The 26655-nt window shown below is 40.2% G+C and overlaps 2 protein-coding genes and 1 long non-coding RNA gene across 11 annotated transcripts in view; 1 reads left to right on the top strand and 2 right to left on the bottom strand.

Annotated features, from left to right (window-relative positions):
- The window catches only part of KYAT3 (kynurenine aminotransferase 3), a 57676-nt gene extending 57465 nt beyond the window's left edge, over positions 1-211 (bottom strand). For 5 of the 7 annotated variants that reach the window (XR_012511130.1, XM_010963295.3, XM_010963296.3 and 2 more), the window contains exon 1: positions 82-211. The gene's annotated coding sequence lies outside the window, so the exon portion shown is untranslated. The remainder of the gene's footprint in view (positions 1-81) is intronic. The other 2 variants (XM_010963297.3, XM_045522902.2) reach the window with 2 other exon arrangements.
- On the top strand, positions 116-26434 carry LOC105075461 (uncharacterized). 3 transcript variants are annotated; one of them, XR_012511133.1, is made up of 5 exons: positions 116-251; positions 2161-2250; positions 3567-3699; positions 16963-17069; positions 17673-26434. It is a non-coding gene; the product is annotated as an uncharacterized LOC105075461 (long non-coding RNA). The 3 variants fall into 3 exon arrangements; XR_012511131.1 differs by lacking the exon at positions 3567-3699; XR_012511132.1 differs by lacking the exon at positions 3567-3699 and having other exon boundaries at positions 16963-17209.
- On the bottom strand, positions 12050-22636 carry LOC141579557 (guanylate-binding protein 1-like). Its single transcript, XM_074376057.1, has 10 exons — positions 22447-22636; positions 20465-20592; positions 19327-19436; positions 18535-18731; positions 17711-17953; positions 16577-16857; positions 15639-15851; positions 14761-14863; positions 14331-14524; positions 12050-13202 (listed from the first exon to the last, which is right to left on the bottom strand). Exons 1-10 carry the CDS (start codon positions 22634-22636, stop codon positions 13089-13091), a joined length of 1773 nt encoding a protein of 590 aa, XP_074232158.1. The 3' UTR covers positions 12050-13088.
- Positions 26435-26655: the final 221 nt, after the last annotated feature.

Here is a 26655-nt window from a genome sequence, read left to right as displayed (position 1 = left end):
CGTCCCTCCCGGCCTCGCTCCGCAGGGCTCCGCACGCCGCCGTCACCCAGGCCCGAGCGCCCCCCAACGCAGCCCGCTCACCTTGCTCCAGCGAACGCCTCACTTCCCGGGGCTCTACTCTCGCGAGGGCTCGAGAACCTGGTGAGGCGCGCTTCCGACGTCGGGGCGGAGCCTGGACGCAGATTGGCTGAGGCGTCGCGGGGATCGCTGACTGGACGCAACGGGGCTGCGCAGGGAAGAGGCGATGAAGGGTGAGGGGCCGAGGAGACAAAAGGGGCGGGATGGAGGGCGCTGGGTTGGAGCTGGGGATTGGCCGTGGGGTCTGGACTCGGGCGCCATTGGTCGTGTGGAGAGCCGGGCTCCGGGATTGGACCCAGCAGGTGGAGGTGCGGAATCAGATCAGGGCGGTGGGATAGAGGGGGCCTGGGTAAGGGGGTGGGGTAGGGCGGGGCCTGGGTAAGGGGGTGGGGTAGGGCGGGGCCTGGGCTGGGGATCGAGTGTGAAATTTAGGTCCAGATCTCTAACAGGGTGTATGTGACCGATCGGACTGGGGCGGGTTATAGGGTGAGGACTGATTTGGAAGAAAAGGCAAGCTGTGGGTTCGCAAGGCTTAGGCGAGGGGAGGGCTGTGTTTAGAAAAATGTTAGAGAGGGAGGGTATAGCTCAAGTCTTACAGCACATGCTTAGCATGCAGGAGGTCCTGGGTTCAATCCCCAGAACCACCTCTAAAAATGCATAAACCTAATTACTGCCCACCCACCCCACCCCCCGCCTGATAAAATGAAAATAATTAAACAATACAATAATAAGTGAATGAAATATTCAATCTTATTTAAAGCAATCTACAAAGAATGAGTAAATAATAAGCAGCAAATGTTGTGATTGATGCCTGCTTCTAAGTTTTGGCGATTATGAATAAAGCTGCCCTAAACATCCAAAAAGAAAGAAAGAAAGAAAAATGTTAGAAGTAGAGTGTGTGGGAGAGTTTGTATTTGCATTTATCACCTTATGGTGGCGGTGAGAAAAAAAGTGGAGAGGAACTTTACATTCCTGAACAGTAAAACGAGTTTGATCAGAGAACTGAGAGTGAAAGGGGGAATGAAACTGAGGAGGAAAACAAAGGGCACTTTAAAAGTGAAGAGGGAAAACTGGGTAAGAGAAAACGGAATAGGGTGAATTACTCCTTTCCTGAGGGTGAAGTTAGCTACAGGAGAGCTTCTGTTAAGAATTTGTAATCAGATTTTGTAGTTGGCTTTATTCCTTCGATAACTATGTAAGTTTAAAAAGCTAAAGCTTTAATCTGTTCTTAGAAATAATAATCTACATATGTTAAAGTAAAACCAAGTGCAGTATGCTGTATATATGTATTTACATGCAATATAATGTGTATGTGCAATTGAACTGTACTAATTCTACCTAATAAAACTGAAAAAGGGAAAAGAAGCAAAAAAAAAATTTGTAATCAGATTTTCTTCCTTTCCTCTTTTATGAAGATCGGAGGATAGAATGCGGGAGGGGCATAGCATTGTCATTCAAGTCCTGGAGAAAAGACAAAGATAGCCTTTGGTTGAAGGAATACACTCCAACTAGGTATAGGGAGGTTCAGAAGACCTCTGAATGGAGCAATGATTGTGTACAATAGGGGACCTACCCCTAGCTTGTGAGCCGCCGTGAGGCGCGTTCGTTTGTCAATACTCTCCCGCCAAAAGGCCACTGAGAACACATCTGTAGACAAAAAGTTGAGTTTATTGCTCGCTGCAAAGATGGAGAGCACACTCCTCGGGGAACCGCGGGTCCTTTCAAAGAACAGCGTGTTAGAAGAGACTTACAGGATTTGGGCTTGTATGAGGCGATTTTGGGGGCGAGTTCAAGGAAAGGGAGATTCACGCTGTTCTGGATGCTCTCAGGAAGTGGGGGTAATTATTAGATTGGGTATCATAACATAACACATCTCATGTAGAAGTATGGAGGGACATTGCCAGACTGATTTTGTAATTGATAAAAAAGTAACAGCTTTCCTAGCTAGGAGAGGAGGAAGTTTGGTGTTTAGTTTGCAAAGACCTTGTTTTTCATCTGTGTTTAGACAAGATTATTACGTGATACTCTCTGTTGTCTCACTTCATCATAATCAGAGAGTGACTGATGTTGGTGTTCTGTCAGATTGTTGTATTTTGCAGGGGAACAGCGCGGCTAGTTCCTAACAACACTGACGCCTTAAAGGGTAAATGTCAGCTGACTTCCTGATGCCAGGTACTGCTTTTCTTTTTCTCATATTTAGAAATTACTCGAGTAGAGAACATAGGTGCGGAGGCTTCTGGGGAAAATGAGGCTCAGAAAGTGTGTGTCTCAAACCTGAAAGAGGAAGAAACGGGCAATAGACCAGTATATTTATATACAATGACCTCAGATGGTGATAGGTGCTCTGAAAGAAGCAATGAGGGGTGGAGACCACAGACAGTTTCAGTAGGATAGCAGGAAAGGCTTTTTTTTTTTGAAGAGGTAACATTTGAACCCAGAATCGAATGATGAAGAGGCAACCTTGCAAAAAATGATTCTGGAAAGGAAAATGGCAGTTGAAAAGGCCCTGGTTTGGAAACAAACTTGGCATGCAAGGAACAAGAGAGAGACCAGTGTGTCTACAGCACAGTGATCCAGGAATAAAATCTTTAAGATTTTATTCTGAAAGAGCTGCTGGAAATCTTAGGCAGAGGAATAATGTAATCTTAATCACATTTTTTAAAATGTTCCCTGTTTGCTTTGGAGAAGAGCCCTGTAGGTGGGCAAGAGTAGAAGCAGGAAGGTCTGTTAGGAGGTTGTCAGAGGGACAGCTGATGCTGACTGGGCTAGGGTGCAGCAAGGGAGGGAAAGAGGGCTGAGGATCGCAGATTCACTCTTAACCATCCACCATCACCTCCACTTGGTCTCTCCTAATTCAGACACTCTCTGATTACCCTCTTCAGAGTATAAATTGCCAATCTCTTGCTGAGGTGAAGGGGGACCAATTGGTGGGGTGTGCAAACCTGGGGTGGGGATCTGGGATCCAGCGGTTTCTTAGAAAGGCCTTTATATGAGCCTCTTGTGTCTTGTCTTGAACCTTTGGGGTTTCTTTGGTGGTAAAATCTAATTGCCTTTTTGGCCGTCTTTGTGACTGGTCTAGGATTCAGCTTATTTGAATCTGCTGTTGATTTCTACCTGCCTGTTTGCTTTCTAATGTCTAGAATCTTATTTTAGATTCACTGTCTTTCCCCTTGTTTTTGCTCTCATGGGGTTGTAGCTTAAAGGAACCTCCCCACTGTTATTTCAGTGGGGCTTAGGTAGAGAGAGAATATAGATGTGTTTGATTTGCCATCTCTTGTCGTTATTGGTTCATTAAATGACTGAAGGACCAAATGCTGGGCATTCAGATACTTTGTTCATGTGTGAAATCTTATGTCATTTATACTCATGTTGGTGTTCAGAAGAGAAATCCAAGTAACGCCCTGGAATGAATGGCTGATGCGTATACTTTTCTTATACCTCGTTCCCATTTGTTTTCTGAATAAAAAGACGTTATCTCCCTTATGTAGATAAAGCCTTTTCCATTGCTGCACAGAGAGGACTAGAAATACTCTGAAATACAGAAGACAGAAGGCAGGTACAGCAAACTGCCTGGTTCAAATCTCAGTTCTGCGGTTTTCCAGCTGTGCAACCTTGGGCAAGGTACTTCATTTCTCTGTGCTTCCAATTCCTTATCTGTGAAATGTGGATAATAGAATGTTACTTATAATGCTATTTTGAGCATTAAAAGACTTAGTAGGCTTCAAAAACCTTAGAATTGTGCCCAGTTCTAAGTACTATACAATTGTTCCTTAAGAAAAAAAGGAGAAAGAATCTTTAGGATGGGGCTGCTGGTTGTGCCCCAGTATTTAGTAGTCTCTTCTTTAGCAACAGAACCCCCAAATTTCAGCAGAGTGTATGGGTGTTTGGTATAAAGACTGCATTTCCAGCCTCTGTTTTCGCTGGGTGGACCAGATGACTAAGTTCTGGCCAATGGGATCTGAGTGGCAGCTATATATGCTGCTTCCAGGAAATGTCTCAAAGAGATCCTGTGCCCTTATTGCTCCCATGGTTTGTGGTTTCCTTACCATTCAAGTGCGAACACGTTGGCTGCAGCCCTCTCGAACCACCAGGTGGAATCTTCAAGTTGAAGATGATAGCGCAGTAGGATGGGAGAGAAGGTGCCTGAGCCCTGATGGCATGCAGCTACCACCTTAGCCCTAGACCTACTAAATTTGCGTGAGAAAGAAATCAGCCTCAATTTTGTTTAGTTCTTTTACATAGGTTTTTGGAAATGCAATCATAGTACGGCTGTGATGGTTTACCGCCGCCGCCTCTAGTTTGCTTACCAGAGGCATCTCACTTCACTTTTACGTGGCCTTCCAGGTGACAACAGAGTGACCGAGAGGAGATCAAAGTGGAAGATATTAGCAATGTCTTTTTATCTGGAAATGCTTCTCAAGAGGCTTTCTAGTACTTGTAAGTACTGAGAGTCAGGCAGGCAGAATTATGTTCTTTCTTCACTCATAATTCTCAAGCAGTACCAAGCAGGACCTGCTCCAGGAAAACAGACAGCTAAGCCCAGGTTTGTAAGTTCTGAAGCCTCTTCCATCTTACTTTCCTGCTGTCAAGGGTTACGTTCTTGAAAGTAGATCTTAAGCATTTTCCACACATACACACACACACACAGAGAGAGAGAGAGAGAGAGAGAGAGAGAGAGAAAAGAATTAACTGTTAACTGTGAGGTAATGGATGTGTTAATTTTCTTGATCTTGGTAATCATTCTACAATGTATACATATACATTTATGGAATCATCATATTGTAAACAATTATATTTGTCAAAAAAGAGTTATGTTTAGTTTTCAGCCTCATGTAGCTATTTTAAATGCAATATTTTGGTGCAATATTTTGAGTTTGTGTATGTATTAATGCTTTCCAGCCAGATTATAATAGCTGTACAAACATTAGTTTAAGTATTTCAAAGACAATAATAGAAATTGTACATTTGCCCACAGAAACGTTGCCCAGGGTAGCTGAGTAGCTATTTATCTCTCTGTCTGCCTATCTTTTCACATACACATTTGGCTAGATTTGTAGCAGTTGAACTATTACCATTGATTACTCAAGATGAGAAAGTTTTCAGTGTCTTGGAACAATTTTTAAAAGGAGAAAATGAATTTTGACTTTACAAATCAGTTTGGTAGGAAAAAATCCATTCAGAACATGAAGGCTACATGTAAGATATAGCAATAAAAATTGTCCTTGTGGAAACTTTGACTAGTACGGGGCCCTTCAAGACAAGAAATAGGTCTGTGGCTTCTGGCTAAATGGTGTTAGAAAACGCTGCTATACCACTAAGTATCAGTGCATTAGAACCTGGTAGAAATTGCTCTTCTCAGCAAGGTGTTGTGTTTCCTTTTTCAATCTGACTTTGCCTCTGGAATTCCTAGCTCACATTTATGATGGAGCTTTTAAGCTTTCAGAAGCCTGTCTCTTAGGGATTTTAGGCAGGTTCTCAGCTCCTGGAAGATGTCTATGGCAACTTCCCTTTGCTTGCCAAATTGTCTTAGTGTGCAGTGTCCGTTTGGCACTGCTGCTGGTCCAAAGTCATTACCGCAGGCTTCATACCAGGTAGATCTCCAGAGCAGTGGCAGGAACATAAATCAGCAACAGATACTTTAGGTCTGTAAAGAAGGAATAATGATGAAATACTTTGTGGAGAGAAGGAGGGAGAAGATGCCTTTCTAAATGGTACAAGACTATAAATAGCTATAAAATTCCAGAAACATGCAACATGACATTTAATAATCACATGGTAAACTTTCAGGGAAAAGCGTCAGGGATGCAGTTGGGATGATAAACAGTGTGATAAATATTTATTGTATGGAGGATTTACTATGTGCCTGACACCTTTACAGATTCTGCTGATTCCATGATAAAAAAAGACAACATTTCTGCCCCTCAGGATCTGATGTTCTGCTGAGGGAGAGAGGCAATGAACAAACCGACCCAGGCCATATCTGGTAGTGATAAATTACTGTGAAGAAAAATTTAAATGATGGCCGCTAGATGGAGCTCATTGCCTTCTCCATTTCTTTCACTTACCAATCCACTCAGATGATTAACACTGGTAAAGTTATGTTTTAGGGTTAGGTAATCCACCTTTTGCTTCCTTAGTTTGTCTCTCTTCCTATCTCTCTCTCCCAATTTGGATTTTTTTTTTAATTTGCTAATTGATAGGGCAAAACATAGTTAAGACATATGGAGGCGTCATCTGAGATAATCTTGGTATAGGGGGATAAGATCAGCTCCTTCCTAAATCATAGAAATCCTCTACTTCCTGGGCATTTAATTTTATGTATTTATTTGTCTAATTTCTGTATTGACCACTAGATTGTTAGCTTCTGAAGAGAGGGACTTCGCCTGTGTTTCCCAGTCCTTGGCAGAGTACCTGGTAGGTACTCAACAAATGTATTTTGAATGAATGAATCCCTTTAGCGTGAACAATTGTTGTCTTCCAGGTAGCCTCATCTGACTTTCTAGGGGAGTTGTTCTGGAGTTAGGTTGTAAAAAAAAATCTGTGTAATAAAAACTGGGTGAGTTTGCCTGTCTTGTGTTTTATGACTGCCTCTCTGTCAAGGAACTCTCGGCAGATGGAAAGAGATATGTGTGTTTGTATATGATAGGCAAATTATTTGGGTTCTGAGTTCCAGCCCTTATTTTTGCCTCTTTCTATTTGGATAAAAGCCCAACACAACAATGGATGTATTTTTATTGCTCAGTGGAATTTAACCAATGTTGAGCACATGCTTTTGTCAGGGTTAACTCTAGAAAATGGGTATTAAACTTTCTACTCTACAGTGAGGGGAAGCATCATTGTAGAAACTACGATGGAATCTAAGGAGATTCATGGATATATCTTATAATCTCTTGGTCTTAGAATGGTTTTCAACATAGAGATCCTGTCCATGTTTTGTTAGATTTATATCTTAAGTATTTCAATTTTGGGGTAGCTATGGTAAATGGTACTGCTTTTCAAATTTTGGTCTCCTGTTCATTGCTTGTATATAGAAATGCAGTTGAAGATTGATTTTTGTGTGTTGATCTTGTGTGTCACAACCTTGTTAAACTCACTTATTTGTTCTAAGAGGTAGACTCCCTAGGAGTTTCTGTATGTATGATCATGCTATATGATAAAAAGGATATTTTATTTTATCCTTTACGATCTATGTGCCTTTTATTTCCTTTTCTTGTCGTGTTGCTTAAGACTTTCAGTATAATGTCAAACAGGAGTGGTGAGAACAGACATCCTTGCTTTGTTCCTGAAATAGGAGCCAAGCATTCAGTTTTTCATCATTAAATATAATGTTAGCTATAGGTTTTGTTTGTAGCTGCTTTTTATTAGCTAGAAGTTCACTTTTGCTCCTAGTTTGCTGGGAGTTTTATCAAGATAGCTGTTATATTTTGTCAAGATTTATCTGCATCTATTTATATAATTAAGTTTTTTTTTTCTTCAGACTGTTAGTATGGTGAATTACATTAATTGATTTTTGAACTACTCTTGGATTCACAGAATAAACCCCACTTCACTGAGGTGCTTTATATATTGCTGGATTTGACTTGCTAGTGTTTTGTTGAGGATTTTTGCATACATTTTCATAGGATAATAGTCCGTAGTTTGCTTTTTCTGTGCTGTTTCTGTCTGATTGTGGTATCACAATAGTGCTACGCTTGTAGAGTGAGCTGGGAAACCATTCCTCTTCCATTTTGAATGGGTGTTATTTCTTTTTAAATGCTTGGTAAAATTCACCAGTCAGGAAAGACTGTCTGGATCTAAAGAATTGTTTTCCAGATTTTTTTAAGTGGCTTTATTGGGGTATAATGGACATACAAAGAACTGCATACATTTAATGTGTACAGTTTGATGAGCTTGGACACATGCAAACACTCATGATACCATCACCACAATCAAAGCAATAGACATATCCTACACCTTCCAAGTCCTCCCCTTCCTTTGGTGTGTGGTGAGTACACCAAAAATGATTTCTACTCTCTTAACACATTTCAAAGTGCACAATACCATATTTTTAAACTATAGGCGTTATGTTGCACAGATCTCAGGAACTTACTCATGCAGCACAAATGAAACTTAGATCATGTCCTCCAGGTTTATCCGTGTTGCAAATGGCAAAATTTCCTTCTTGTTTAAGGCTGAATAATATTTCTTGGTGTGTATAGATCACATTTTCTTTGTCTGTTAATCTGTTGATGGGCACTTAGGGTGTTTCCATATCTTGGCTGCTGTAAATAATGCTACAACAAACCTAGGAATGCAGATACCTCTTTAAGATCCTGATTTCAATCTTTTTTTGCATATGTACCTGGAAGTGGGATTGTTGGGTCATATGGAAGTTCTATTGTTAATTTTTTTTGAGGAATGCCCACACTATTTCCATAGCTGTTGCACCATTTTATATTCCTACTAATAGTGTATAAGAGTTACAATTTCTTTACATCCTTGCCAACATGCATAATCTTTTCAGGCTTTTAAAAAATAATAACCGTCTAATAGGTGTGAAGTGATAGCTCATTGTAGCCTTGAGTTTCATTTCCTGATTATTACTGATGTTGAACGTCTTTTCACATACTTGGTGACCATTTGTATATAATCTTTAGAGAAATGTCTGTTCACATCCTTTTTGTAGTTTTAATCAAGTGATTTGTTTTTTTGCTCTTGAGTTGTAGGAATTACTTATATATTGGAAATTAACCCTTTATCAGATATATGGCTTGCAAATATTTTCTCACGTTCTACAGGTTGCCTTTTCATTCTGTTGATTGTTTTTTGTTTTTTGTGTATTTTTGGCAGGAAGATGTAATCAGGTTTGCTTGTTTGTTTGTTTAAATGTTTGTACTGGGGATTGAACCCAGGACTTTGTGCATGCTAGGCACACATTCTACCAGTGATGATTGTTTCTTTTGTTGTACACAAGCTTCCTAATTTGATGTAGTCTCACTTGTCTATTTTTGCTTTTGCTGCCTGTATTTTTGGTGTTATATCCAAGTAACCAATGCCAAGACTAATGTCAAAAAGCTTTTGCTCCATTTTCTTCTAAGAGTTTTACATTTTCACATCTTATGTTGAATCCCTTAATATATTTTGAGTTTATTTTTGTATGTGGGGGTCTGGTTTTATTTTCTGCATATGGATATCCAGTTTTTCCAATACTATATTTTTCATCACCCAACAACATAAAATAATCTTGTATTCAGAACATCTTAATAAATCTGCATACTGAGGCTGCAGGACACAATGACTGTGTTTTAAAAATCAATTGAATTGTAGTTTTCCCAGCACCATTTGTTGAAGAAACTATCCTTTCTCCACTGTATATTGTTGGGACCTTTGTCAAATATTGGTTTATACCTGGAATGCAAGGATGGTTCTCCATACACAGATCAGTAAATATGATACACTACATTAACAGAATGAAGGATAAAAATGATATGATTATCTCAATATATGCACATATAAGCATTTGACAAAATTCAACATTCTTTTATGATAAAACACTCAATAAATTAAGTATAAAAATAAAGGTTCCTGAAAGTAATACAGGTCAAAAATGACAAGCCTACAGTGAACATCATACTCAAGGATGAAAAGCTGAAATCTTTTTCTCTAAGATCAGAAATAAGACAAGGTTACCCATTCTCATCACTTCTGGTCAACATAGCAATGGAGTCCTAGCTAGAGCAATTAGGCAAGAACAAGAAATAAGAGAAATCTAAGTCAGAAAGGAAGAATAAAATTATCTCTGTTTACAGATGACACGATCCTATTTGTAGAAAACCTAAACTCCATAAAAACTGTTAGAACTAGCAGAAAAGTCAACAGAGTTACAGGATACAAAAATCAACCTACAAAAATCAGTTTCATGTCTATATACTAACAATGAACAATCTGAGAAGAAAATTAAGAAAACAATCCCATTTACAATATCATCAAAGAGGAATAAAAATTTTAGGAGTAAACTTAACCAAGGAGGTAAAAAATGTGTACAGTGAAAAGTATAATACATTGATGTAAGAAATTTGAGGTGCAAATAAGGGGAAAGACATTCCATGTCCAATCCCATGGATTGGAAGACAATGTTGTTTAAAATGTTTGTGTTACCCAATCTGCAGATTCAATGCTGTCCCCATCAAAATCCCAAAGAGCATTTTTTTAGAGAAATAGGAAAAATTATTCTAAAATTCGTATGAAACTATAAAAGACCCAGAATAGACAAAGCAATCTTAAGAAAGGAAAGCAAAGTTGGAGTTGGAGCATTACACTTCCAAATCTCAAAATATGTAACAAAGCTACAGGGTAGTGCTGGCATATAGACATACAGATGATGGAAATAAGAGGCCAAAAGTAAACCTATGCATATGCTGTTAACTGTACTGCTGCTGTGGTCAGAAAAAGATGCATGATGTCATTTCCATATTAAATTTGTTAAAACTTGTTATATGACTTAATATATACCTCTCTTGGAGAATGTTCTGTGTGCACTTAAGAAGATGTTTTCTGTTGCTGTTGAGTGGAATGTTATAGAAGTCTGTTAGGTCCATTTGATCTGTAGTGTTATTCAAGTCTGCTGTTTCCTTATTGATTTTCTGTCTGGACCATCTATTCATTGTTAAAAGTGGAGTATTGAAGGCCCCTAGTATTACTGTATTGCTGTCTATTTCTCACCTCTGATGTGTTAATACTTGCCTTATATATTTAGGTACTCTAATGTTGAGTGCATATATATTTACAAGTATTATGTCCTTTTGATGAATGGATCTCTTTGTCATTATATAATGACCTTTTTTTGCCTTTGTGATTGTTTTGAATTCAAGTCTATTTTGTCTGATATGTATACAGCTACCCCTATTCTCTTTTGGTTACCATTTGTGTGGTATATCTTTATTCATCTTTTCACTTTTAGCCTGTGGGTGTTCTTAAAGCAGAGGTGAGTCTCTTGCAGGCAGCATATTGTCGGATCCTGTAATAAACGTACTTTAATGTACAGCTAGACTGAGGACCGTTGGTGAAAGCAGTATGCCTTCCCGGGGAGAGAGCTGTATTTTGTTTCTGGAGATGATATAGAGAAAGCACCAAACCAGAAATCAGAGGGTTTGGGATCTAGTATGGACCCACGCTACCAACCTAAGAAGGAAGTTGCCTCGTTTCATTTAGTTTCAATTTTCTTATTTTCAAATGGTTAATAAAGAAACTCTATTTGCTCTTGAGGACAGAGTTATTCTTTTCTATCATGAAGTTTCTTCAACTAATGAAAATGTATTTGGTTTATGCCTTTGTTGCAGGGCAGCTTGGAAAATTCAAGGCATATCTACATCAATGTTCCATCTAACAGGCTGTGGGTCTCACCTGGTCCCCTGTGAAATTGCAGTACAAGTAAAGAAACACTGCTTAGCAACACTTGCCCAGCTGTGGAAGCAGGCATTCTCCATCCCGATGGGAAGGAAGGGGATTCAATGGAATAAAAGGTCCCAAGCAATCAGAAAAAGCAGGTTTATTAATGTCGATTTAGTGGCATCAGCTGCTTCCCTGCTTTTCCCTCCTCATGTAATATTTTGAAACACTGCATGATATTTTCAGGATGCTAACATAGACAATCTAATGCATATGTTCCTTACAAATGCAAGCAACGTAAGGCAGATGCATAGAACTTTGACTAATGTTTCCATAAAGCAAGTGTCTGCAAACTATGGTTTGTGAGTGCCACCTGTTTCTGAAAACAATGTTTTATTGGAAGACAGCCATGCCCATCCATTTACGTATCGTCTGTGGTTGCTTTGTGGCAGAGTTGACTAGTTGGGCCAGAAACTGCATGGCTCACAGAGGCCATGAAGAGTTACCATCCAGTCTTTTACCGTAAAGTTAGCCAAACCTTACGGCTATATAGACTAAAACCTTATTTTCTGGTGGAAAACATAAAAAATCAGAAACATAAAGCTCAGTGAAGCATAATTTATTTCCAGCTTGAAAACAATTCTTAATCTCCTTAAGAAGCAGCAACCACTTAGGAGTTTTAACAATTGTGAGAAAGTCCATATATACCAGGTAATACCGAGAGTGTTGTTTTACTGGTCAAAAATGTCAAAAAAGAACCCATATTCTCTTGGGGGAAGATAAGCAGGCTTTCAAGTACGACTTTGAAGAACTGGGAAAAGACAGCCTAAACTTCAGGGTTACAAACAATCTCATAATTCAGTTAGCTCAGTTTCCTAACACGGTATCTGTCACCATTTAAAGTTCATCTTTGCAAACTGTAAATTGCTGGGAACACACAATGCATAATCGCCTTCCTGTTACTATGTTTAGTCCAGTGTCACTTACCTAAAGTTCTAAAGAGCCCCATTAAAACTGTAATCTGGGTGAACTGAGTAAGAAGGGAAAGTTGCTTCTCCAGCACCTTTATTTATGACCTAACTCCTACTCATGCCAATGGTTTCTTCCATCTTCCTATGGAAATTCTGTAGCGATTCGAGAGCTCTATATTAGGTGATTTGCTTTAGCGTGGAATCCACTAGTGAGCACTGACTATTCCCAGTGCCCAGGAATGACACCATCACCCACAGACTGAGCAGTCCGGAAACAATGGTGCACTATATATTGCCTTCACTAAGAAGCTAGAATGGTTGTCCCTGATATGGGAACCTGTTGTGCACTTGGCCAAACTCATGCTCAACTATGTCCCAAGATTTTTACCTGAGACTTTACCTGGTCATCTAGAAGAAGAAGCTCCTGAGTGGTACCAGCTTATGATACCTCCAGGGCTGGCAAGAGGTGAGATGCATCCACGTTACACGGTTTACAATACTGTGAGGAAGATAGACGTGATTTCACCTATTACTGCATGACTTCGGAAATTTTCGTGTTAAAAAATATAAGACCTAATTATTATCAAGTGTGGTGACACTTTTTCTAGATTCTAAACTGCTTGAGGAATGCCTTGGCTAAGAGTGACCAGGAGACTGCTATTCTTCAGTTCTTTAACTTAGGACACATTTTCCCGCTTGTTCCTTCTTCTTCCGGAGCTTCTGTATTTCATCCTGAAGTCGTTTGTTCTCATTTTGGAATCCTTCTTTTAGTAGTCGGGCCTGTTCCTAAAAAGGTACAAATGGAGACTGAATAAAGTGTAGTGTTAAGTAAGTGTCTTAACTTCTATTTAGTGTCCACATTCATGGATTTTAAAAAATATTTGATTTCTTCTTGAAAGTTTCTCTACTGTACTTTTCATTATACAATCTCTTGGGCCTTCTAGCTCTGTGATCACTTTTCCTGAGTCTCCTTCATTTAGTTAAGAAAGATTTTTGTCTTATGTTTCTCAATATGTTGATAAACCTAAATTACCAGCCCTAATTTTTCTCCCATGTACCACCTTTTTGTGCAATCTTAATGATATATTTAGCTTCAAATCCTGTTTATGGATTTAGACTATTTTATACACACACATACACACATAGAGAAATAAATAATTTTTAAAATCTGATAAAGTCTTTGAATCTTAGATCAGGGAATTTGATCTAAGCTTCCACAACTTGGTGGCAGGGACAGCAAAATACAGGCAAGGTAAGGGAATCAGGGCCCCATAAAGACTATAGTGGATTTCTGCACATAATTCCCAGCTCAACACGTACTAGGAGCAGGGCCTAGAAAACACGTAGGAGTAACACACTGACACACAGGTGTGAGAGTTAAGGAGCCCCTCTGCTTATAAAGGTTCTCTTAGAGCTGAAAGTCATACTAGGTGTGACAGAAAAAAAAAGTTAAAAAAATTCCTCTTAAGTGGTGCAGATAGTTCAGACATCTCACCAAGCTGTGTGACCCTATAAAAGTTGTTTACTATTTTCTGAACCTCTGTTTCATCTCCTGGGTAACAGAGACATGGCAGTTTTTGCTTCATATACTATTAAGCAAGATCAGAGATGAGATGAGGCGTTTTTTATAATGTGTAGCAGGTAATAGCTACCACTGATCGAAGGATGTACTGAGAACGGACTGGGTGTGACATAACTGCAAAAACAAAAACAAAAACAAAAACACAAAACCTTTGAATAACCAGACGTTGGCAGGGGCCAGTTTGGGTAGGCAGATGGGGATTAAAAAGTACAGGTGAGCAAGCGAGGTCCTTCTTCTGGGGTTCGTGTCCTCACTGCCACGGCAAATTTGTGATCAGGGAGAGGGGAGAGAAGACAGAGTAAGAAGAACCTTGCGGCGATGCAGTTAATTACCTCAAGTTTAAGAGAGAGGGTTCTCTCTTGCTCTTCCTGCAGCTGCGCCCTGTCGTTCTCCATCTTCTCCGTCAGCTGCCTCACGTGTTCCTGATGACTCTTTTCTTTTTGTTCCATCATCTGCTGATTCTTTATTTGCATTTCCTCCAGCATTTTTGTTGCAGCCTGTGCTGCTTCCGCTTTCGCACGTTCCACTGTCAGGAGGAAAAGGAGAAAGAAACATGTATGTGGGTGACCATATTGCTTCTTTCTTCCGTGTGCACTGATCTGGCATTGTTGCTACTGACTGCGTACACCCGGCGCGGAAATGACTTCAGCAAGTAAGAGGCATCTTATGTCATCCCACTATAGTTCAAGGATTGTAGGTTCATCCAGTTATTTGAAGTTTATGGGCTTCTGGGGCTATCTGGTCTCTTGATTCGCTCCTCACCTTCAATCAACTTTTCCTTCTCTGAGAGAGTCTGGTCTGTCTGAAGAATTGCGTCAGTCACAGACTCCTTGGACTTCAAGTATTCCTGAAGAACCTCTTCAGCCTAGGACCCAGAGAAAATGGAGTAAATAGTAGGAAATGGCTGTGAGCACTTACTTGCCCACCATCTTTCCCTCTAAGAGTTGCTCCTCTTGGCCCTGGTGTGCCCGGTGGTCAAGATTCTCAGTCACTGGGGTGAGCACGAGCTCCAGGCTGGCCAGGCTTGGCCCCCTGCTGAGCAGAATCCTTTATCAGGGACTGAGATAGACACAGAGATGCTCTGTTCTTTTTGACCGAGGACTCTAATTTTGGGGCTGTGGGTGCTGTGGTCCCAATGGGGTGAGCACGCTGGAGAGTGAAGCCACCGTGGACAAAGTGGATCAGAAGAAAGAGGGTGAGGAGGAGAATGGGAGGGAGGGAAGTGTGGGCTTAAGTGGAGCAACAGACAGTGAGATATGCGATGACATTATTTGAAATCTTGGCTACTTTGATCCTTCAAGCAGGTTGAAAGCTGAACTGATGAATTACCATTTTTGCTGAAGCAACTATCATTGGGTTTCTGTCTCTTGCGACATAAAGATCCAGCTGTAATAGTGGTCTACAAGAAATACCTGCTGATTAATCTGATAATCCAGTTTCTAACTTGATTGTGAATTGAGTGCACTCTCTCGGGTGAGCATATAGGCTGCATCTGGTATAACAGGCTCCCTGTCCGTGGTTACTGAATTAGAGCAGGAATGCTGTCAGCCCTGTACGTGCGCATCCATGTGCAGTACGCTTAGTCCCATTGGTGTTTCAAGGAGGCGTGTCAGCAGCTTCCCAGAACCAATCCCTGTTACCTGTATTCCCTTCCTGGGCTCCTGGTCATACTGTTTCTTCAGCTCCTGTATCTTCTCCATGAAAAGACGATACCCTCCTGGTTTAGAATAAACCCCCTGTTTTACACCTTCTTCTAGAGGAGTGAAAATATCCTTAAGTAACGCTTTGCAACGGTCTGATGATTCTTTAAGATTCTGTTTACAAAAGTCATCTCGCTTTTTGTTTAGCTGGGCCTTTAATGTAAAAATAGGAAGTAAGCAAAGTAGGGAAAAGATGTTAGCTTGACCTCAGAATTTCTGGAAAGGCTCCTCCCCACCACCAGAAAAAGCTCTGTGACCCCTAGAGAAACTTGCAGGCACTCAGCCGGGCCGTATCCTTCCTCCTGATCCTGACTTTCTACAAGTCCCTTTCTGCTTGGAAGTGGAGTTCAGAGCAGAGATTACTAGCTTTACCCTACGCCTTTGGGGATAAACTTACGCGTTATGAATTGGACCAGTGATTAAATGTGAAATAAATGGGGCTCAACATAAGCCTGCTCAAGATAAATGAGACTACAGTTTTCTTTGCTTTTGTCTACAATATCATGTCAGCCTGATAACAATGAGCATGTAATTGGATCAGAAGCTCTGATGGTTACTTATATGCATGTAATTAAATTAGAGTGAAGATTAGATTACTCATGAAAGAAAGAAATTTTCAGTCCATCATAATTAAGTCTACCATAATAAAACTGGTTCCTCTTTTTAAATAACAAATAGTGGTTGTCACCATTTAAAAGTCTGGGTAAAATTGCTTTTGCCAAAATAAGCACCCATTTCATTTTCTAGTAGTACTTTGCTTTCCAAGAGCCTAATCTGTATAAACTTGAGAAAAAAATGACTGCTAATTTCTTTTGAAATAAATGGTCTACATCTTTGAAGGAACTCCTGCCTCTCATAAATCAGAAGAGCAAATATACCGCTAATTTTTTCTGGAACACTTGGTCCACATCCTTAAAAGAGTTCTTCATGAAGACTGTGATGGCCTCTCTCTCACAGGCCCCGTGCAGGTCCAGGAGCTCCTGGAGGGTTTCCGTGGGCAGCTGCACCTTCTGGTCCATCTGCTGGTCATAGTGGGCAATGGCCTTTTGCACTGCGGCCGAGTTCTCGATCTCAGCCAAGGCCAGGACTGCATTCTCCATGCAGGGAAGATCCCCACTGCTGATGGCACTGACATAGGTCAGCACCAGGGTCTCCAGACCTACGAATAAGGAACAAATGATGACGTTTATTGTAGGTGGGATGAGTAAAGATTCTATTCTGTGTGATCCTGACCATGTCTATTACCAACCGTTTGCCTTAACAGCATCCATGTCCTCAGCATCACCTGGAAATTTGCTAAAAATGCAGACTCTCAGCCTCTGCCCCAGTTCAACTGAATTAGACCGTCCTCTTTGGCAAGATCCTCAGGCGGTATGTATGCACATCGAAGACTGAGAACCTCTGTTGTAGATAGCATAGGCCTGTGTTTACTGATTGCATTCACCTTACTCCCAAGCACTGTTAGGACAGAAACCATACCTCTCTCATTGAAGTCTGTATCATCAGCCGTGGTAAGTCCATGGGAAACCCTGGGTGAATATGTGGGGAACAATTCTAAAGGAGTCCTCCTTGCTTTTTGTAGCAGAGCATTAACCAGCAGAGCTTTCTGGGATGATGGAAGTGCTCTGTATGTGCTATCTAGTAGGGTAGACACTAGCCACGTGTAGAGATGAGCCCTTGAGATACAGCTGTGTGATCATTATGCTAAACTTCTTTCATTTTAACTTAGATTTAAATTTCAATAGCCACACCTGTCTAGTGACAGCCATACTGGACAGGGCAGGTCCAGCGTCTAGGACACTAAGCTCTTAGAGCTTTTTCCCTTTGGCCTTTCCTATCTTTTCTCACCTAAGAAATCTGAGTGATAAGGTCTATTAGAAATGTTGGTGCCATCTAGAACTTAATATGCTGATAGCAGTAGGTTTGCATTTTTCAAAGCTGAAAACTAAGGGGATGTTATACACTGTCCTTTAGTCTTAACAGCGAGAGGGAAGACTGGGAAGAGGACTCACGTGGTCCGTTGACCTTGATGCCTCCTGACAGAGTCTTAGTTTTGGAATTGCTAAAGATGTAGGCACAGAAGAGCGCAGCTTGGTGCACGAATTCAGAGTCCAGCTCATCATCACGCAGTTCTTCAAGCCGGCTAAGCTGCTTCCTCTGAGTGGGTCGATCAAAGATAAAGCATTTCTTGTTTGGGAAGAACTTCCGGATACAGAGTCGAGGCAGATTAAACATTTTATCTTTTTCACTGGTACCTGGAGGAAGATAAAAGGGAATTTGCCTAATATAGGGGCTTACACACTTTTTCTGAATATTTTAGGCATTTGCAAGCCAGATGGTCTCTTTTCCAAGTACTCTATCTGCCATCACAGCATGAAGGCAGCCTTAGATAGTCTATAAGTGAAGGGGCATAGCTGTTTTCCAGTAAAACCCTATTTACAAAGACAGCTGGCCGGCTGGATTGGCCATCATTTGACTGTGGGCCGTAGTCTGCCAACCCCTGGACTAATGCACTGTTCATGCTTTTATTTAATTTCTTCAAATACATGACCATTCTACTCCATACTCTGGCTAATTACAGCATCACAAGCCCTAAGAAGATCATATCAATCTAGGCACAGCACAGGGAAAGGTAAAAGAAAAAGCAACTCTTTCTTAGAACAAGAGAAAATAGTTCAAAATCAAATGTATTAGTTCAGGTATTAAACGAGCTCTCAGGTTAAGTAATGGCCCCCGAGAAGAAATAGAAAACATAAATACAAGAAAACTGGATAGAAAACTAAAGAATGATAGTTTTGGGTGCTGACCTCATTTACCAGTTCTCAGTCCCCTTTACCTTTCTTCAGCTTGAGTGAATTCTCCAGGTACTCGTCTGGTGTGATACACTGCCCATCTGTTTCCAAGTCTAGGGAGAAATCCCTCAGCGTCCACACAAAGTCTGGAAAGAAGCTCACAAAGTCAGCTGAATCCTCAACCCCGTCCTCCTCAGGGGAGGATTTTGCCCTGATTCTATCTGTCAGCTCTGTCACATAGCTGAGCAGCAAATTCAGGAAAACTGGCATAAAAGAAGAGTGTCGCCTCTCCTACGGTAGTTCCACATATTCAAAACTGTCGTTTTGCGTTTGTCCTTTCTTTTTTTAACGGATACAAACTACTCTACATAAAGTAGACAGGCAACAAGGATTTACTGTAAAACACAGGAAACCACATTCAACGTCCTGCAATCACCCCCAATGGAAAATAATATGAAAACAACCACATATACACCTGACTATCGTTGCTGTACACCTGGAACTAACAATGTTGTAAGTCAACTATACTTCAACTTTTTAAAAAGCCTTGACATGCTCCAAAGGGCCCATGCTATTTTGGCACTGCCAGTTTGCTGCCAGGGACATCTGGAGGGGGCTCTTCACCTGAGGAGCAATGCTAGGCTTACCACCTTTGTTCTTAACCCAAGTATCAATCCTTCAGTGGGTACATAGGACTTTTTTCCCTGCCCTTGAATTATTTTTTATGTTTCTCTTTTTGGGTCTGATTCTCCAGGATTCACAGTTAGGCAGCTATCTTTTTTAAATACAGGCCTCCCTTCTGAATGTGATGCTGTTCTGGACCCCAAAAAGGATACTGTAGTTGGTCCATGGCCTGCTGGTTAATGGTTCCCTTACTATTGTATACAAATGTGCTGCTTAGCAATATTGCTAGGGCAAAGATCCAGGAGTCATTCTGGTTGTCACCCTGGGAATCAGAACACATTTGGGCCAAGATTATATTTCATTGTCATGGCACTTTCCAGATCAGCAGGAGTAAAAGGATGTTCTTTTAATTGGAGGTTTTTTAATTTAGTTTTTTAGACTAATGACCTATAAAAGGAAACCAAATCTAAGCAAAAATGATTGTCAGGAGGACCTGAACTTCGTTTCATCTATTTATTTATTTTTAGAGGAGGTACTGGGGATTGAACCCAGGGCCTTGTGCATGCCAGGCATGCACTCTACCACTTGAGCCACATCCTCCCCCAGGGCTTGAACTTTGAATAGTTTTCTGATTGGGATTTTTCGTTTACACTAATTCTGACTAGACCCTCTTAAGATGATTGATAGATAATTGCAAAACAAATAGTCAATGTTGTTAGACTTTGTAAGACCTTAAGTATAATTTAAATTTAAATTTTTCTCTTCATTTTTACAGAAAATTGTCTTAATATAAGAATAATAATACTTGGATCAATCATTCAGCAATTATTATGCACCTAACACTTTCCACTACTTACCTTATGCAATATTGAAAATAATACTATGAGGCAAATGTAGATCTGTTATATGTGTTTTACAAATCAGAAAGCTCAGCTTGAAAGAGGTCAAATAATTTGTGATGGTCACTGCATTATTGACAGATTAAATTTAAAGCCAGATTTGTGGGATAGAACCTGATCCCTTAACTAAAGTTCTTTGCAGGATAAGAGTCGTTACGCTGATTTTGTTTGTGCTACCTTTATGCATCTGAGTTCACTGGCGTAGCCTACAACCAGCCTATCATTAATAATTAGAATACTCTCTACTGACCACTATGCTCTGCTTCTAGGGTTCTGCCTAATGAATATTTTCCTGACCCATAGTTGTTAAGATTGGTCTCATGGCACATACACAGAAATGAAAAAAAAAAAACATGATTGAGTGCAAGCTTTTATTTAAAGAAAAATTAAATCTTGTAGAGACTATTCAGAGATGGGGGGCTTATTCCAAAACTGAATCCTCAATGCTTACCTTCTCCACATCCCCCAGGCCCTCAGTGTCAAGCAGAACTAGAGTGCGGTTTGGCCTCCTGGGGTGAGGCACACACCACATCCAGATGCCCTTGGTGTGAGTCTGCACCGTGGAGCCCAGGGAGAAGCCTGAGAGGGGGCGTGGGGAGAAAAGAGGTGGAATTTTAATATCAGGAGTTTCTGGAAATTGAGATAAAAGTTAATAAATCAAGTTTAGGAGAGAGAACTGAAATCACAACCAGTATTAATCTTACTTACAATCAAAGAAGCAGGGAAGTTAAGATATCAATCAACACACTAGAAATAGAAGGAAACTAACTCAACACAAGAAAGGTGCTGTATGCAACATTAGATTCAATGGTGAAAGACAGAAAGCTTTCTTTCTGCAAAAATTAACCAAAATGGATCAAAGACCTGGAATGTATTAGCTAAAACTATAAAACTAAAAGGAAACATACGTGAAATGCTTCACAATATCGGATTTGGCAATGATTTCTTAGATATGACACCAAAAGCATAAGCAACAATAAAAATAGACAAGTTGTCCTTCATCAAACTAAAACTTTTGTGTATTAAAGGACACCATCAACACAGTTAAATAGGTAACAAATGGGAAAAAAATATTTGCTAGTCATCAATGTGTTAAGGGATCGATATCCAGAATATATAAAGAATTCCTACAAAAAACAAAAAAGCAAATTAAAAAAACAAACAAATTAAAAAATGAGCAAAGGACCTAAATAAGCAATTCTCCAAAGAAATTATTCAAAAGACTAATAAACACATGAAAAGACACTCAGCATCACTAGTCATTATGGAAGTACAAATCAAAGCCACAATATCTTATAATAACATATAATGGAAAATAAGCTGATTAAAATATATAACTGAATCACTTTGCTGTATACCTGAAAATAACACAATATTGTGAATCAACTGTACTTAAAAAAAAAAGACAGAGCAGCCAAACATGTATTGTAGATCTTATGTGAATCCTGAAAGTTAATTGATATGTATATGAAAATTGGAAAATGTAAAACTGAATGAATATTTGATAATATTAGAAAATTATTAATTTAGAAAACCACAGTGAGATACTTCAGACCCATTAGGAAGGCCAAAAAAATCAGAAAATACCAAGTGTTGATAAGGATATAGAGATTAGAACCCTTGTGCATTTCTGGTGGGAAAGTAAATGGTAATGTTTCTGGGGAAAAGTTATGGTGATTTCTTAAAAAATTAAACATAGAATTACCATATGATCCAACAATTCCACTTCTTGGTATATACCCAAAGTACATGAAAGCAGGGACTTGAACAGATACTTGTAACCCCATGTTCTTAGCAATGTTATTCATAAGAGCCAAAAGGTGGAAGTAACCAAGATGTCCATTCACAGATAAATGGATAAACAAATTGATATGCACATACAATTATTCAGCCTTAAAAAGGAAGAGAATTTGACACATGCTACAACATTGATGAACCTTGAAGATATGATGCTAAGTGAGATAAGCCATCACAAAAGGGAATATAATGTATGAGTCCTCTTACATGAGACTCCGAGGGCAGTCAGATTTATAGACAGCATGTAGAAAGATGTTGTCAAGGGCTGGAGTTATTGTTTATTGGGGTACAGAGTTTCTGTTCAGGGAAGCTCATGGAGATGGATGGTGGTGATGTTTGCACAACAGTGTGAATTTACTCAATGCCACAGAACTTAAAAATGGTTACAGTGGTCAATTTATGTTATGCATATCTTACAACAGTTAAAAAAAAGGATAGAAAAAAGACAAAATGCAAAGAGGCATGAGCTGATTCTTTCAGATCATAGTGAAGATATGAGCATAGCTGTGATTTGAAAGTGAGCTTTCAATATTCCTCCCCATCTCTAACTTCCTCTCTTCCTATCACTGCCCTGAATGCTGGGAGTGTGGGTGGACAGAAGGGACTCAGGGAGACTCTGCTGGTGTCCTCACTTACCCTTGCTCTTCCCAGCCAGCTTGTTCATCAGGTAGGATTTGCCTGTGCGGTAGAGGCCCACGATGGCCACCACCACCACTGGCTGCGTGATGGCAGACAGGATGGTCAGAGCTTTCGGATTAGCCACCAGTCGCCCATTAGTGTTCTCAATGAGGCACAAGGGTTCTGGCATGTGGATCGCTGAAGCCATGTTCCCTTGTCTGCAAGCAAAGAGATGGGATGAATTAGAATTTTTAGTCTAAACGGATCAAGAACTTCCACCAGGTTACTTTGCATTCAGAAGGAAGGTCATAAAATTCCCCAACATGGCCAAAAGTTTTGGGTCAATCCTGAGATAGAAGGAGGAAAGATCTGTATCATTTTAGAAAGTTACAGAAGTATTATCAAACTAGTCCATTAAAAATATTGATACCACAGTGATTTATGAACAAAATCTTTCATTTAGTTTATCATGGAAAACTTTCCTTTTGGATTCTCATTAAAATTTTTATAGTAGACATTAAGTGGAAAGTAAAATTGGATTTAGAGGGATTTGTTGTACATCCTGCCAATGTGTGAGAAATTCAGTCATGTTTATTCACTAACCCTTACTAGCAATAAAGATTTCCATGAATAAATGTTCCATCATTTGATGTACGTCTTTGAACAATTTCCAGAGATTTTGAATGTGTCCCCACCCCCCACCTACAAGTTAATGCTTATTTTTGCTGGAATGAGAGTCCAAAACTTCTCACACTGCTATCTTGGAAGTGGAACCAATATCACTTACTATTGCAAATTTTATAAAAATGTATGACCTTGTGAATCACGAGGCTAGGGACCCTTTCGAAGCCTTGGTGTGGGCTTGTGTGAGCAGGGGTGCTGACACTTAGACTTGATTAGCTTCCCAATAAATCAGCCTCCAGCTGAGGGGGGGTAAACTGCACAACTCTAATCACTGCACGTTGCTAAAACTCATGTTTGCGCATATATGTGTGTGTGGTGTAATGGAACAAAAGACAACGGAATAAAGATTAGAAGATCAGGAGGCAGATCAGGAGAGCAAGAGAGAAAGTTGCTCAGAGGACATACCTATTTTTCCAGCCATACACTTCCAAGTTTTCTGTTTCTTCTTTTTTTCCCTTTTGGTAGAGGAGAAGGAGAAGCAGGAAAAGGAGAAAGAAGGGTAGGGGAGAGGGTCGCGGAGGGGAGAGGCGGGAGGGAGCTGAACAGAAGAGAGAAAGCTGTCAGACAAGTGGGTGATGAGGAAGCAGGCGCCTAGCCAAGGAGTTGAGGGGAAGAGTTTCCAGAAGGCAGGATCAAAGCTCCTTGACAGCACAGAAGGGACAAAGGAAACAAAGATGGTGCCTTTAGTGCTGCCCCACCGTGGATTCTTTAAGGAGGAAACTTTTTAGCAAAGCAGTGGGGCTGAACTCAGTGCCTAATGGGTAGGGAGTGAGTTGGCACCAAGAAGCTGGACCTAGTGAACCCGCACTATTTCTAAAAGCAGTTCTTTGAAATGAAGTTCAAATACACGATTGAGGAGTGCGGTCTCTTCATGAATCTACACCTTTCACTTTGGTTTCAGGGTTTTTTCTTTGTCTTTAGCAATGTGAGTGTTGTTTTCCTGCTTCTCATTTACTATTCTTTCCTTCTCATGAAAATAACTTATTTATAGCCCCTTCAGTTCCTTAGCTGCAGGCAGATCAGTATTGAGCGAGTTCCATCAAAGACAGCAGTAATTTAATCATGTTCCCAGTCAGCTCACACAGCACCAGCAAAGAAGAAGACAGTCCTCATGCATTTCAAGCTCTTAGGTTAAGCCCCACGTCCTAGGTGCTTAATCGCACACCAGCACGGTGATGACACAGGGCAGACAGCAGGGCTCCATCTGACCTCGTGGCGCACGGCACGCTCAGCTGCAGCCGACCTTGATGCTGGTCATTTTTTAGAAAACTAGCTGACCTTTATAAATCCCTTCCCACCCCGCACCAGTTGTAACATGGGCTCCTTTCCCCAAGGAGAGCTCCTTCAGCCCTGGAGCGAGAGCTGCTCTGAGGACAAAGCAGAGAGGTCTTACCTGTTTTCTTCTCAGTTCTGCGACTTCTCTGTCTCTCGCGAGGTGGTTAGCCTTTTATCTCACCCACCCAAAGTCATGGAGCGCTCCTGATTTCTTTTAGAGTGCTGACAGTCAGCAGTAAAGCAAGCTCTGTTATAGACTTCAAGTAAAATGAAATTGAAAGCATTGAGTACAAAGCAATGACTCACCAACCATAAAAGGAATTTTTGGAAGCTATGCTCATAGGAGGGTACATGGATTGGGCACAAGTTCTCAACTAGAACTTTCACATTATCTTTTTTTTTTTTTTTTAAAGATATCTTAGAAACCATTTGCTGTTTAAAAGAGTGGCTATTAGATATTTAAATATAATGGAATGTATTTCAGGATTGGGGGTCAGTTTGAGAAAGCCAGGAGGAAGCATATTAAATTTTAGTTTTAATTTCCTTAAATAATGGACACACCTACAGTGAACTTGGCTCCTCATTGACGCATATGGTGAGGAAAAGGACATGTCTTGTACATTCATGAACACACAGTACCTGCAACGGAATACCCCGTGCACAGGCAGGAAGTGGCGCCAAGTATCGCACACGTGTTCCAGGCTCAGCACTGACGGCGCTACATGGGTTCAGTAACTCACATCTCATAACAAACATTTCCCCGCCATTTTACAGAAACTGAGGCACAGAGAGAGTTAATGTCTTGTCCCAAATCACAGTACTGTAAATGATCTCACCAAATCATTCTTGATCCCAAACCCTCTTGTTAAACCAGTTCACTGCACTGCCTTTCTGTGTTTGTGGGGTAAACAGCAACAGAAGGAGCTGCTTTATTTGTTGACTGTTCTCTAAGAGTTACATGTATTACATGCCTCGCTCAATCCTAACTACAACTGTGCAAAGTAAGTGGTGTCGTCTCTATCTTATAGTGAAAACAATGAGGCTTACAAACAGTGAGGCCTACAAACAAACAATGAGGGAGGGTAAACAGCATGCCTGTTCAAATTCACTAAGCAAGTCATCGATGTGGGGTGTGAATCTGAAACCCTGTTTACCCTTAAATTGTTTTGCTTTTTCTCCCCCTTGACAATGAATAGAGAAGTGAGAAGGAAAGGAGATATTTATAAGGTTCTCTCCTGATCCCACAGTACACCTGGAAGTCTGTGTCTGAAGTTTAAGAAATGAAATTGAATACTCTTTCCTTTCCCACTTTGCTATTATCTTTTTAAATGTCTGAGTAAGGAGCATTTTAATTTGCTTTGAAAAATATGGTTTATCTGGGTCTTTCAGTTGCTGGAACACACCCAGATTCTTCCTGCCTGAGCAGTCTGTGTACAGTGATTTTCTGCATCTGAAACTTTCCCCTGGTCTTGGCAGGACTGGCTTCTTATTCTACTGCTCTCAGTGAAATGGCATCTTCTCACTGAAGTCTTCCATGAACCATTGTCAATCTCCATCCCATCACCTTGGTTTTTCTTCCTTTTCCCTCTTGATTACCTGCAATTGAAGCTCGTAAGAACATGGACCTCATGTATTCACGGTGTATCTTCAGCCATTAAAACAGGGCTTGGCAGAGAGTATAAGCTCAATGGGTATCATGTGTGACTAAATATAAAATGACCCCAAATATGACAGAAAACCCACATTATTGCCAATTTGAAATGTAGAAGAAATAATAAAATACGTATGTAAAGCATTTATTTGTTAATTTAGTTACACACATTTAAAACTATACATTTTATGTATGTGTAATACTAATGTATTGTTTTTTCTTACTCACATTGTATAAAATGACATTTCAATTGAAATTTAGTTGCCGTACAATATTGTATTATTGTCCGGTGTCCTATGTAATGATTTGACAGGTGTCCACATTATGGTGATCACCACAATAAGTTTGTAACCATTTACCCCCATGCAAAGTTATTAAAATGTTATTGACCATGTTCTTATGCTGTATATTAAATCTCTGTGGTTTATGCCTTTTGTAAGTGGAGGTTGGTACCTCCTAACCCCCTTCACCGCTTTGCCCACCGTGGCTCTGTATTTGCAAAAGTGGACGGAATCACTGGGGATTTAACCTTACTGACTATACTAACAATGACATTGTGATTAGTCATTTTATAAATGGGAAGTCTCTGGCTCTCCTCTGCTTTTTCTCACGAGAAG

This window comes from Camelus bactrianus, chromosome 13 (genome assembly GCF_048773025.1).
Source record: "Camelus bactrianus isolate YW-2024 breed Bactrian camel chromosome 13, ASM4877302v1, whole genome shotgun sequence".
In the NCBI taxonomy this organism is placed as follows: domain Eukaryota; kingdom Metazoa; phylum Chordata; class Mammalia; order Artiodactyla; family Camelidae; genus Camelus; species Camelus bactrianus.
The sequence above is the reverse complement of the archived record's forward strand: the minus strand, read 5'-3'. Positions and strand labels throughout refer to the sequence as shown.